Source organism: Calidris pugnax, unplaced genomic scaffold, assembly GCF_001431845.1.
Source record: "Calidris pugnax isolate Ruff unplaced genomic scaffold, ASM143184v1 scaffold53, whole genome shotgun sequence".
In the NCBI taxonomy this organism is placed as follows: Eukaryota; Metazoa; Chordata; class Aves; order Charadriiformes; family Scolopacidae; genus Calidris; species Calidris pugnax.
In genome coordinates, this window is record NW_015090792.1 from 1,352,717 (window position 1) to 1,366,220 (window position 13,504).

The following is a 13,504-nucleotide window of genomic DNA, read 5'->3' on the forward strand; positions in this document are numbered from 1 at the left end:
GAAGTGGGGTCTTTAGCGTCGCGAAGGAGCAATAAATGGGTCAAAAAGGCGGGATTTTAGCACAGGTGTGCAGTCCTGAGGAGAGACAGCCCGTCCTGAGGGTAGCCGCCGCCCCAGGCGAGGTGGGGGGAGCAGCCGGAGGCCCCGGGGAGAATTCTCCTCAGGGCCTCGCCCGGGGCGGGCCCCCCTCGCCCGGCTACGAGCGGCCCGGGCTGAGGCGCGGCCCCTGAGGCGAGGGGAAGGCGAGAGGAGGCGGTTCCGCTCCGCCTCTTCCTGCGGGAGCCGCGCAGTTGCCGCCATGGCGCCGCCGGGGGCAGCCGCTGCGCTCGTCTCTGCTGCCGCCCTTCTCCTCCTGCCGCTGGCGAGCGCGGGGTTGAGCGGCTACTTCGGCACCAAGTCCCGCTACGAGGAGGTGAACCCGCACCTGCTGAGTGACCCGCTCTCGCTGGGTCCCGCCGCCGCGTCGCGGCTGCCCGCCGCCTGCGCGCCGCTGCAGCTCCGCGCCGTGCTCCGCCACGGCACCCGCTACCCCACGGCCGGGCAGATCCGCCGCCTGGGTCAGCTGCACGCTCGCCTCCTCCGCAGCCCCGCCGCCGCAGACTGCCCCGCCGCCGCCCACCTGGCCGCCTGGCAGATGTGGTACGAGGAGAGCCTCGACGGGCGGCTGGCGCCGCAGGGCCGGCGCGACATGGAGCACCTGGCCCGCCGCTTGGCCGCCCGCTTCCCCGCCCTCTTCGCCGCCCGCCGCCGCCTGGTGCTGGCCAGCAGCTCCAAGCACCGCTGCCTGCAGAGCGGCGCTGCCTTCCGCCGCGGGCTCGGGCCTTCCCTCAGCCTCGGCAGCGACGGTAAGCCTGGGCTCCCCGCACGCGTCCCTCCCCGAGGGACTGAGGGAGCCCCGCGGGCCTCCTCCTCCTGAGGAAAGCCGTGAGGCCGGTGCCGTGTTCCCCATCTCCAAGGCTGAGGGACCCCTCTGCCCTTCCCGAGGAGCTGAGGAAAGCCATGAGGCCAATGCCCTGTCCTCCATCCCAAGGCTGAAGGACCCCTCTGCCCTCCCCGAGGGGCTGAGGAAAGCTGTGAGGCCAGTGCCCTGTCCTCCATCCCAAGGCTGAGGGACCCCTCTGCCCTCCCCAAGGGGCTGAGGAAAGCTGTGAGGCCAATGCCCTGTCCTCCATCCCAAGGCTGAGGGGAACCCTGGACCCCATGTCCCCCCACCTTGTAGGGACACTGGTGTGGTGGTGAGGACTGTCCCCAGGAGGGTCTCTGGGTGGCTGGGCCCCCAGTACCTCAGGGACTGTCTGTTCTTCCTTCACTGAGGCCCATATTTGCTTTCAGAGGTGGAGGTTGAAGTTAACGATACCTTGATGCGGTTTTTCGATCATTGTGCCAAGTTTGTTGCCTTGGTGGAAGAGAACGATGTGGCAATGTGCCAGGTGGATGCCTTCAAAGAGGGGCCGGAGATGAGGAAGGTCTTGGAGAAGGTTGCGAGTGCCTTGTGTTTGCCAGTGGAGGAGCTGAACGCAGGTAATGAATATTTGTTGCAGGTGGCTTTGTCTCTGAGTCTGGGTGAGAACAACTTCCAAGTAGTTTTGCAGAATAGGTAACTTAAAATATGCTGTAAATTGGAGGCGCAGTCTCTAATTAAGGCTGCAAATGCATATTGATGTTGCGGTAATGAATGGCTGTTAGTCAGTGGTCAGGAGGGCTAATGAATGGCTGTTAGTCAGTGGTCAGGAGAAAAAGACAGTTGAAAACATCGTGCCTGTAGGTGAAATCAACTTTACCTTTGATTAGAGGCGTATAAGTGTGTTACTCTTTTTAATCCTGCTTTGTAAGCTTTTGTTACAATTCAAACACCTTTTCCTGAGGTTATTTATGTATGTCTACGTTGTAACTTCACTTGTCCAGAAGAGAAGTGCCAGGTTTCCCTGTGTGGTCAAGTGGTGGGGGAACTCCCCCAAACAGCTGTTGCTGTCCTTTCCAGCATGTCCCTAAAGCTGCAGTCCCAAAGCTGCAGCACGCTGCTGTTCAAACTCAGCCACTAATGTGGAGGATGAGTCATGGTAGCCAAAGACTGCTTTGCATTGAATGAATACACCTTCCTTGTTTTGACTCTTCTGTTCTTTGTGGTAATGAGGATGCACTAGTGGTTGACACGTATAGCATGTGCATCAGTAGATGTGCAGCATTTGATGTGAAATGGTCTCATTTTCCCCTCATAGCAAAGAAATGTGAAAAGCTTGCAGTCAGAAATGTGGATTCTGTGTGATAATGCTGTTGAAAGCTGTTTGGGTTTGATTCTTGGCCTTTGTATTGACGATTATTTATTGGCTTACATTGTTTGCATTGCTAAATGGTAGTTACTTTTCATTTTAGAGACAAGTTGTGGAAAAGCTGCTACATGTGTAACAGTGGTTTATCTTTTGCTTGTTTGTTGGATTTATTGCAGATCTTGTTCAAGTGGCTTTTCTCACCTGCTCATATGAGTTGGCAATAAAAAATGTGACCTCCCCATGGTGTTCACTCTTCAGTGAAGAAGATGCTAAGGTAGGTGCTAAATGGGAGAGATACTTGAGAAGCCTTCAAAATATGCCTCAGTGTTCAGATATAATTCATTGCACGGTCAAAAGTTGTAAGTTGTGTGCCCTTTATTCTTCAACCTAATGAAGCACCTCTTTGGTCTCCAAAGAGCTCTGGATTAATCAAGCAGCATTTCTGGAATACCCTTCTTCATTTAGACTTAAATACTGGTGCAGCCTTGATTTGTCCTCCTTGACGTGGGTTTTCTCCTATTGCACTTAATTCATGTAGTGCTTTTATTTCTGTAATACATGAAATGCCCTGGACAGCTTTGTTTTGCCCATATGATAAAATGCCTTGATTCCAGAGGACAGTAAATGAGGTATGCTAGACCTTGATGTTTCCGTTTTTCTTGTGTGTCAAGGAATTGTTGATTTCCTGCAGCGTGTGGTGGCATCGTTGTTCCTGGTTGTGGGCTTTTTATTTTACCTCTGCGCCATAATAAAAACTTGTGAACTCTCTGACTTTAGGTGCTGGAATATCTGAATGACCTGAAGCAATACTGGAAGAGAGGATATGGCTATGATATCAATAGTCGTTCCAGCTGCGTTTTATTCCAAGATATCTTCCAGCATTTGGACAAAGCGGTGGAAGAGAGCAAAAGGTAAATAAAAAGGCTTCTGTGCTTTGGCTGCAAGCTTTCTGTGGTCTATCCTGAGTTGGGTTTGATGTGAATAAAAGTCAAGTACTTTACTTCCAAACATAATGACGTTAGGAGAGTTTGAGCTAGGAGAATTTTAAGGGAGATAATATATTTTTTAATAGAGCAGTATTTATTGTAAAGAGTATTTTTTTTTTCTTCCATTGATGCTCTAGTGCCCAGACAATGTATTTCTATCTTTTAACTTACTGATCCACACAAGCCTTCAAGGGACAGCCAGCTGCTGTGTCTGATAATGGTGTTCTCTTCCTGCATGGTTTGAGAAGAGGCCATTTATTAAAAACAATGAGCTTTTGTTTAAAATGTCCTTGTTAAAAATCACTTTTGGTGAAAATGGAAGACCGTGTATTGAAAGTGTCCCTGTGATATGTTTTGTTATCTAGTTACTTAAGCACTTCAATGTGGCAGTCTTTTTACATATATTTGATTTGAGTCTCTTGGGTTATTGAAGCTTTCTGTTCAGATTAAAGGTGCTGAAATGTAATTACGGAAAAATAATTATTATAGCTCAATCCAAGCCTGTTGTGACACTAGACCAGAATGGCCTGTTGCCGGATCCAAGAGACCGGAGCTGTAATAGAGAAACAACCTTGTACGAAACTGCTTTGTTGCAACTAGGGAAGGGCAGACTTTTGTCAATATACTTGGTGCCTTGTAAGAACAGGAAAAAGACACTTCTGTCCTGAAGGTTTATTTGTTCCATGAATCTGAAATCAGTAGTTCAGCTGGCCAGTCAGAGAACTCTGTCTAGGATATTTAGTTTCCCATCCTTATTCTTTTACAGCAAAGGTGTAGTTTGGGAACAACACTGTAGCTGTAGGAAGATATTAGGCCTTACAAGTAACTGTTAGTAGGCTTGAAAATACAGTAACCAGCTGCCTTCAAAGGGTGGTGGTCTGCCCAAGTGGTTTGTCTTCAGCTATTGCCATGATTTGACAACAGTCACTTGGTGTCAGTGGAACAACAGTAGCAGTGGTACTGCATCTGCTGAGTTGCACAGTGATCCAGACTGCCTTTGCAGCGTCACGGGTATAACCATCCCTTCCTTAAAGGTTAGAGATGAGATGCCTGTGCTATTTTTGTGTATTGTTTATACTCCTGTGAGCTGGTATCGGTCAGCAGTCTTGGTGCAGTATCTGGTTTTGATCTGGTCTTGTGTGAATTGGTATGATGGGGAGAAGCAAAATGGGAACTGGGATCTATTGTCGTATGGAGAAAACAAAGGATTCTGTTACAGGTTCGGATGTTTGTGTCACAGAATTACCTACATTTGCTTTCATGTGCTCGTAGACTATTTTTTTGAGAGAGGGAGTTGCTTCAGATTTAAATTTGGTGCATTCATATGGGAATTAATTTACAACTCGTGTGTGCTCCTCCTGCAAAATGAGGCATGAGAAATTCATGGTTTAGTGATCAATCACATTAATACCTTAGCACGTAAGTGTAGAAATGTTTTTAAAAGTACAAAATATCAGGGATACAATCATAAGATTGTACAAATATTGTGCCATTAAATACTTGATAGAAACCAATTTATAAGTAACTTTAATTTGTAACTAGCAAATTCAGCTTTGGTGTTGTAAATATATGTTGGATATGTAAACATTGGCTACATGTGGTGGATGTTATTGCAGTCCTTGGGACATTATTTCTATATTCAGTATATTAAAGAAGATGTGGCTAACACCCAGCAGAATTATATTAATGTTTTTTATGGTTCAGAGAGAAAAGCATGAGTCATGGCTGTTTGAGGCTGTATGCATGTTTTTTTTATTTGATAACTTGTTGGGAAACTTTTTTTTTCTTCCTCTTTTAGTTGTCAGGCTGAAATAAGAAGAAGAAATCCAGCATTTTGGATTAGAGGAGTGATCCATAAAGTTGATTATAGCAGAAAAGACAGGAAAGCAGTTTTGCTCCTTTAAAAGTTTTCTGTCTGAGGATCCAAGTTGGATATGAGCAGTGGTAGAACTGTGTAGTAAATCAGCTGAAGCGTAGATCGCAGTCAGTTGGCTTTTTTGCTGTCCTTTAATGTGGGGTGCAGAGAAATATCCTGTGTTCATTGCTGGAGCTCTGAGTAACACAGGTATGTTGAGATCATGTTTAATACATGACATGGTTTCTTTCATCTAAAGTGGAGCTATCACTAGGTAAACAGTAGACTTGCTGTTTATCTTAATTACTTTCAGGGTTCACCCGGAAAATCAACCCGATATATCTGTTTATAAACAGTGTTGGCTTAGTATGCAAGAAGGTAAACATGTTGAAAATTTGCCTTTAGGGTGTACACACAAGCTTTCCCAACACTTGCATCCAGATTGGTGCCTTGGTCCTGCTCTGATGATGATTTGAGCCTGGGGAGAGGGGCCATACACGGTTGGAAATGAGAGCTGAGCATGGGAGCATATGGGACTTCTCTGCGTTGCATGGCAGTGGACTTTCTGAATCTCTGCTATGTTGTGTACCTGTCAGCACAAAGGAGATGCCTCTGTTCATTTTGCCACAAATGGGTTAAAACTTGACAGTTGCAAACTTGAAGTAAGTTTGGCTTTGGGGAGGAGTTGCTGTGAATGATAGTGGGCAGCTGGCGATAGAGACCCCTCTCCAGCCAAGATGGCTTGAGAAATTGTACTGGCCAGTGATGGCTCTGGTGTGTGGAAATCTAAGACTTGTGTGGGAGTCGCTGATACCTCTCGTTTTGGTAGTGGTGGAGTCACAGCAGTAGTTACGCTAGATCAACCTTTAAATAAACTTTCTCTGCATCCTCTCTTCAGCCTACTGGAGAGCTAAAAGAAAAAAATGCATTAGGGCACAGGTCAGTAGCACTCAACTGTGAATAGATTGACAAGCACTCTGCTGTGATTGCCTCTGTCCTGTGCCGTCTCTGTCTCTACAAACACAGAATTTAAGAACTGGGAGTGAGAAGATCAGGAAGAAGTACAAGTAAAAAGAGAAACAGAGAAGCAAGATTCTTGACACCCCTCTGTCCTTCTGAAATCTGAAAAATAACTTCAAAGTGCAGCTTGACTCGTGTAAGGAGGGTGATTGATTTTGCTCCCTTCTAGTGTAATTTACTCTTAGAACAGTGACAGCCTTTCAATCCTTAAATTAGATGGACAACAGTGAACAATTTGTTTACATAAATAATAAAAAACCAGCCATAGTTGACAAAAATCTATATCTGTACTTCTGATTTATTGAGAACTAGATCAGCATTCACAAATTTCAAGGGGGAGAAGGCTTCCTGGGGAGGAGCAGTTGTCTGAGGCAGAGCACTAAAGGACTGAGAAGACAGGATGAATTTTTTCAGCTTTGACAGCAGACATTTGGTTGCGATCTCTGAGGCTATCCTGTTGTGTTGCCACCACAGGGGGAAGCAGGTAGTGAGTTTGTGCATGTGTCTAAAGTGATCCAGAGCCTGAAAATCTTGCGAAATTCAAAGCTGGAAGAGCAGTCTGTTTAGTCAGTGTTATACTGAGTGGGGGCTGAAAGCTTCTGAGGTGCGTTGCCTTGCACAGAAGGAGTTGCTCCATCCCAGGACGTAAGGTGGCAGTCTTAAAGCACTGAAGACTTCAATGTAATCTGAGTCCGGTAACCTGGAGCATTTAATAATATGTGGAAATCTGCCACAACTGATGGAACAGCTTGTGTCTCTTGTGATCTAGAAAGTGGTGATGAAACTTATGCCTTTTCATCTAGGGAGAGAGACTTATCCCGGGTCCCATGGCAACATGAGAGATCAGAGTACAAACAAAAGCAAGAAAGTGTACAAATAAAAAAAAAGTCTGTATTAATAACAGTAGAAAATGATTGGGTTTGCACGAGTGTCTCTTTTTATGGTATTGTACAACATCAAGACACCAGGTTAAATATTTTTGTAGCAGTTTGTTACTCAGAAAATGAACTTTTGGGACGATGAAATATCTTTTAGTGAAATGTTTTTTCAATTTAGTGATGTTTAATGTTGATTTGTAACTGACTGTTTTAAAAGTTAAAGAACCACCAATTTACTTCCGAAGCATTGTCTTTGCTCTGAGTTCTCCTTTCTTACTGGAAAGATTAGATAGCTTCCTGCTATACAAAAGCAGAAGGGGGAGCATTTCTGTTACAGCAAGAAGCTGAGGGATCTGGCTTATCTGTTCTGGTCCAGGCTTGGCAGTGAAGAAGTGTTGGCAGCACTGCGTTTTTGTAGCATACTTTAAGTGTTTGTATTCAATAACGTAGTCCAGTTTTCATTTCCAGTTACAGCTAACTAAGGAGAGAAACCTAGTTCTTATTTTAACCCTCGTCCTGCCATTAAGTGATTCTTGACCTTGTAATCTGATTGCTCACTGAACTTAGTTGCCTTATTGGTTGCCCTGTTAAATATTGCTTTTCTTTCTTCTGGGGAGAACTATCTTCTGCTGATTAGTCTGTTCTTAAGAAAACTATGGAAGTGGTAATAAATACCTATTACTGATTAGTCCCACCTCCAATTTGCAGTGCAAAAGTTTCAGACATTTTTAGGATGTTTCATTGTCTGAATTCCAATAGAATTCATGGTTTAAACTAGCAGTAGTCTCTTCTGTGTATGTCTTGCTGTACAGCAGAGATGGTTTTGAAGGCTATGAAAAGGATTTTCACTATATGATTGCTCTTGTCAACTGTCCCCATCCAGACAACTGGTAGAAAGGTGTTAGAATATCTATTCAGGAACTTGGGTCCAATATTGAATGTATCAATAGTTGTATTAGTGACTACCTTCTGTTAGCACACCCACACATAGACCCTATTGTTCTGTAGTAACAAAATATAAGTGTCTAATAGAGATGAATTCTTCAGTAGAAAGGATCCACTTGAGACCTTAGCACAGTCGCAGCGGGCCTTTCAGGACCACATTCCTCCATACCTTCTTACCAGCCTGTAAGGAAATGTTACGGTCGTGTTTCTAGGGAGAGGTTGGGAGCTAGGATTCTTTTCCATAGAAATTTTCTTAATTACCAGAAAAAAAAAAATTGTATTACAAGATTTGAATATAAAATTAGGCCAGGTGATTTGTTATACTGAAATGATGTACTTGGATAGTTACACTTTATTTTTGTGAAGACATAAGAATTGCATTTTTCCCAAGTCATCCTGCTACTCAACTATGTGGCAAAGAAGCTAATAGGGAAACTCTTTACTAAACTGTTGTATTTTCCCCCCACTGAGCCTGCATTACTGAAAGTGTCCCTGCTTTTCATTGTACTGGTAAAACTGCCAGGTAGTGATACACGTGTGCATGTTGTCTGGCAGTTGTGCTACTATGGAACAATCTTTGAAAGGCTGCTCTTGCCAATCAGCATTGGCTTAAACAGTTAGAAAGTGTCCGGTTTCCCAACGCTGTGGTATTTAGAGATGCCTCAACATCAGGGTGTGGAGGAGCAATCCATGAGTATCACCTTAGCTCAGAAGCAGCATTGAGTTCTTTGTGGCTCACATATGAGCTACAGCTGGTGACCAGAACCTGCTATGATTTTCCCCACCCCCAGTACGGTGCAGATGGTAGGAATAACCTCAGACTTGATGGGCCCCCATCCCTCCTCAAGAGGCATACCTTGTCTGTGTGTTGCATGGGACTGCTAGGACTGCCAGCTCAACCCCACTGCTCGCTGGCTTCTCGCCTTCTTGGGAGGCTTGGCATGCTGAATTTGGGTGGAGAAAGGGGAAGCTCTACAGTTGCAGGAGGAAGCTCCTGTTGCTGCAGCACAGGGTATGGACCTGTGGGATAACTGTACATAGAAGGGATAAAGATGTGCATTGCTTTTCAAGTTTCTGTGAGATGCCTTGCATCTGTCATCCGGGTGTGCTGTTCTGCCAACAGGAACTGTGTGTGTTGATGAGAAATCCATGTATTTGGGTAATTAAAGCTACTACTCCTGTAAAAAACCAAAACACACCCAAACAACACCTTAACAGCTACACACTTGGGCAGGGGTAGATTTGAAAATTGGTTGTGGCACACTTTAGGGAAATCAGCTATTCACTAAAGGTGTTTTATGCTTTTTTTTCTTCTAGCTTCTTGCTTATGAAGGAGAATATGAAATACTTGTTATTACTTGTATTGTCTGAAAACATTACCATAAGGCTCTGAAACTGAGGGTTATGCTTTGTGCAGCCATCTCAATATTTAAAGTATGTGGCTAATGATTGAAAATACTAACCTAGCTGTACATAAACATTGCAAAATATTTGGTGGCTGCCTCTGAGAGTAAGCAGGTTCAAGGTATTTAAAAAAAAAAAAGTGCTTATTTGAATTTGAACCTAGTTCAAGATCAAGTGTAGGTGATCTTTGTAATTGTGTCAGGCTAAGCCATATGGTTAACAGCTTAATTTCCCACTTTATTGGTAACTTTTATTGCTTCACGTAATTTGCCTTCGTCTTTCCAGGTTGGTTCACAATACAGTAGATAACCTTTGTCGTCATTTGCTACTGAGCTCTAATCGCTCCTTTCAAAACTATGACTCAGTAGAAAATATTTCAATATACAATCTAAAAACAATTAACTGTTCAAAACTATCTTTTTATAGTATGTACAAAGGGAACAGCAAAAACCTTCCACGTATGCAGTAGAAATGATGTAATTGGTTTTTTAAAAACCCCCTTTTGCTCAGATCAAAATTGTTCTGTTGTTCCTTCTAATAAGACTTGTTGGTTGCTGCTGGGATCCCACATTTGCAAGGTGCAGGTACTTGTCTCTCTGGGTGCCTCAGCAGGTTGAGGATGTCCTGTGTCCCTTGGTGGGAGCTGTAAACCAGTATGCTTTATCACCCCCACTGAAGCAGAGCAGCTCCAACAGGGAACCCGTGCTGTGACATGTAGACGTGTAATTTGCATTGTTTGAAGGGCAGAGCAGTTTGTAGCCAGGTGCATACTACATGGGCTTACTTTGAAGTATGAAGTGGACCTTGCAGAGCCGGGTCTGGGGTGTTAGTACTGTGCTCCCCAGAGGGTCCCTTTCTCGCAGGGCATGGGGGTGTGGGTGGCTCCATGTGGCTTTAGGGGTGTCCCCATCATGTCCCCTGGCTCTTTGGGGTACTGGGAGAGCCTGCGATGAGAGCTTCTGGACTAGGGTGCTTGTCAATTCATCTGCTAATTACATAGTGATATATGACTTCCCAAAAAAATAAATTGTTTGATTTCAGCATGTCTGTTCAGAAAGGAGAAGAGGTGTTGTGCGTGTGATGGGTAAACTGATCCCTGTAGTAAGATGTAATGTACAGTTCCATATACCACACAGTTTACATTAGTACACCTGAAAAATATACAGGTCTTGACTTTATTTCCAGGAAATCAGAGAAATACGATGACTTTTGCTACTAAATTGTAAATGTCTTGAAGAGCGGCTTTGTATCATACTGTATGGTTGGTTTTGATAGCTCCATTTGTCAAATATGAGACTTCTGACAGGATTAGGTAGGGATGTTTTGAGGGAAATCAGGTAAAGACATGACATTCTCCATTGGTCCTTGTGGCACATTCAGCAGCTTCCTTGTTTCTGCATTTCTGGTAGTTCAAGGGACCTCCCCTGGGAATATGTCTTTTCATCCATCTGGTTAGAACTAGATATTTTAAGTGTTGCTTCTGCCTTCCAAACCTTCCAGAGTAAACTTAATTTCACATTAATTGCCTAATACTTGATTGCTCTGAAAAGGTATCTCAGCAACTTTTATAGAATCATAGCCTTTTATCTAAGGAAATAAAAAACCAAGCACAACAATAGCTAGGCAGGTAACACACAAATGAACTGGTCTAACCTGTATTCACCTTGGGCAGGAAGGGTCTGACAAGTGGCATTACCCTCTTGATTTGGTTTTGGCTCATCACAATTGTTTAACATTTAGCATCAGCACAATGCTGCTGCAGTAACGTGTTTAATCTCTGAGGTCCTCCGTAAGAAGATGGGATCCTTTAGAAATGAGCCTTTGAAACTGTAGAAGCTCTCAAATGAAATGCAGCGAAGCATAGTTAGCTTTGAGTGATTAACCCTTGAGGGGACTAGATAAGAGCTGTTGCCTTTTAATCATGGTTTTAAATGTGTTTTGTGTAGTCTTGTCAGCTTTCCAAGTTTGCTTTTGCCATGAGTGAGCTCATGTGTGTCCTTGTTGGAAAAGAAGAAAATGTTTATCTTGTTAGTATTTGAGGTGGCATTTTGTTGTGTTGGTACTGATTCTGGAAACGAATGGGCACAGCTGTCTTCTGTCCTACTATTTATGGTGGAAGCTTTGACACATGAGGACTTAATACTGTTTGACACTTTACTGTTTTTCTTTCTCCCCTTCTTCCCACTGGGGATAACACCCTTGAGCAACACCTGTTAGGTATTTCTGCTGCCCTCTGAGTCCCATCACTACTACTGCATTCCCTGATCTCTTCTGTTTCCTTGTGTGGATTTAGGGTCCCTCCAGGCTTTTTTTTTTAATTTATTTTCCAGAAATAAATCACAAGGGTAGGTGGAAAGGATGGAGAATTCATTGCAGAGCGGAAAGCAGAGATTTTTGAGTACTTTGTGCCAGCTTTCCTATTGGGGAGAAAAAGGGCAGAATGTGGTCTAAGCTTGCTTGTTTGACAGTTGTTAAAACCTACCTTCTTTGAAATTGTTGGAGGAATTTTTACATGAAGTTTAAAGGTTGGCTGGTTAAGCTTTGCTGTAGGAAATGTTTCTGCTTACCCCACTATCTCCTGGGGTTTGGGTTATCTCTAGCTGAAAGTCACATTATTGCTTAGGAATAAAACCTTATTGAAAAGAAAGTTAACTTCTGCTATACCTAAAGTGATGTATCTGTTGTCTTAGAAGAGTAGGAACCAGCTACTGTTGAGGGTGGGTGAGCTGATGCAGAAGATTCAGGGTTAAACACGAGACTGCTGAGATTAAGGAGAACTAGAGTTTGCCTGAATGATAAATCCTATGTCCATGCTTCTCCATGGTGCCTTTTCTTCCATGGTGAGACTTAGCTTTTGGGTTTGTGCTGATGAATTGTTCAGTAACATCTTCATTTTCAGCTGTGGTCAGATTTACTTAGAGGGTTACAGCATGGGCAGTTCAGCAGCTGAAGTCAACACATCTCTTCAAGGAATCCTGCTTGTGTTCTATGTGGTGGCAGTCACTTCTGCTGATTTGGAAGTGCCCCATAAAATGAGTAAGAAACCAATTGCCAGCAATCAATTTCAGACAAGCTCTTAATATTTTATAGCAAAGTTTTATGTGCAGTCTCTTCATCTCCCTTTAAAGTTGGGAATGGGATTTATTTTTTTTTACTACTGCTCAGTGTGCTTTCCCAAGTCATTGACTACTAAGTAAGGAGGAAAAAGTGAATTGAAATCTCATTAGCAGTTGTCAGAGTGTGATGCTGAGAACTTTGGCAGATGCTTCCATGTGATGCTGAGTCATTAATCTAGAGTAAAGAAGATTGAGTGTGGAAAACTCAGGCCTTCCATTTAATATTTTATTAGCCTGTGCTAATAAATTTTATCTGGTCTGAATTTATCAGTGTTTTGTTGTTTGCGCTTTGTGCTGCTGTCTTGCCTTTATCAGAAATGTAGGGCCAGTAGCAACCTTTGCCTGTATACATGATCTGAAGAAGGAATCTTAGTGATTTCCCTGTAATTAAAAATATTACTGTTGCTGTTTTAACCTTGATGATTTTACTGTTATTGGATGATATGAAACCACATCTGAATTGGAGTCATGACCCCAGAGACCAAACAGGAAATGCTTGAGTAGTCTTAGAAATCAGGTACACAGCACTGGTGAGAAACCAAGCGTACTGTGTTAAAGAGGCTATTGAAAACTTGGGATCGTATTGTATAAGGAAACAGTTCTAATCTCCGTTAAAATAATATGGTGGGAGAGGTTTGGTTTGTCTCCCAAGGTGGTTTGGCCTGTCAGCATGAGGATTTCCTGAGACTAAACCAAGTGAAATAAACTCAAGTTACAGTGAGAATGAGTGTCTTGTTTATTCCTCCTTTTGTCTTCAAGAAATTTTCTTTCCTTGTACTTTAAAACTTCTCTGTGTGTATGTGTATAAGCTATAATTTGTTTCCTATTCTGGAAACATATGTCTTGCTGGTTTTGTTAACTAAGAAATCAATCATATTTTTTATGATTACTTCCATTTCAAAATTCCTGCTAGCATCAGCTGGAAAGTAAAGTCAAACCTTGCTTAAAGCCAGTTCTAATAGCCACAATGTTTTGTTTTGTTGGGTGGTTTTTTTTTTTCTTAGCAGCTCTGAAAACTTTTCGGGGGGGG

The 13,504-nt window shown here is 43.4% G+C and overlaps 1 protein-coding gene across 1 annotated transcript in view; it reads left to right on the plus strand.

The window, feature by feature from the left end:
- The first annotated feature begins 297 nt into the window (after positions 1–297).
- Positions 298–13,504, plus strand: part of MINPP1 (multiple inositol-polyphosphate phosphatase 1) — a 20,203-nt gene continuing 6,996 nt past the window's right edge. Inside the window, exons 1-4 of the mRNA XM_014966657.1 lie at positions 298–845; positions 1,333–1,521; positions 2,447–2,544; positions 3,048–3,181. Coding sequence (XP_014822143.1) covers positions 299–845; positions 1,333–1,521; positions 2,447–2,544; positions 3,048–3,181 — 968 coding nt within the window. The 5' untranslated portion in view covers position 298. The remainder of the gene's footprint in view (positions 846–1,332; positions 1,522–2,446; positions 2,545–3,047; positions 3,182–13,504) is intronic.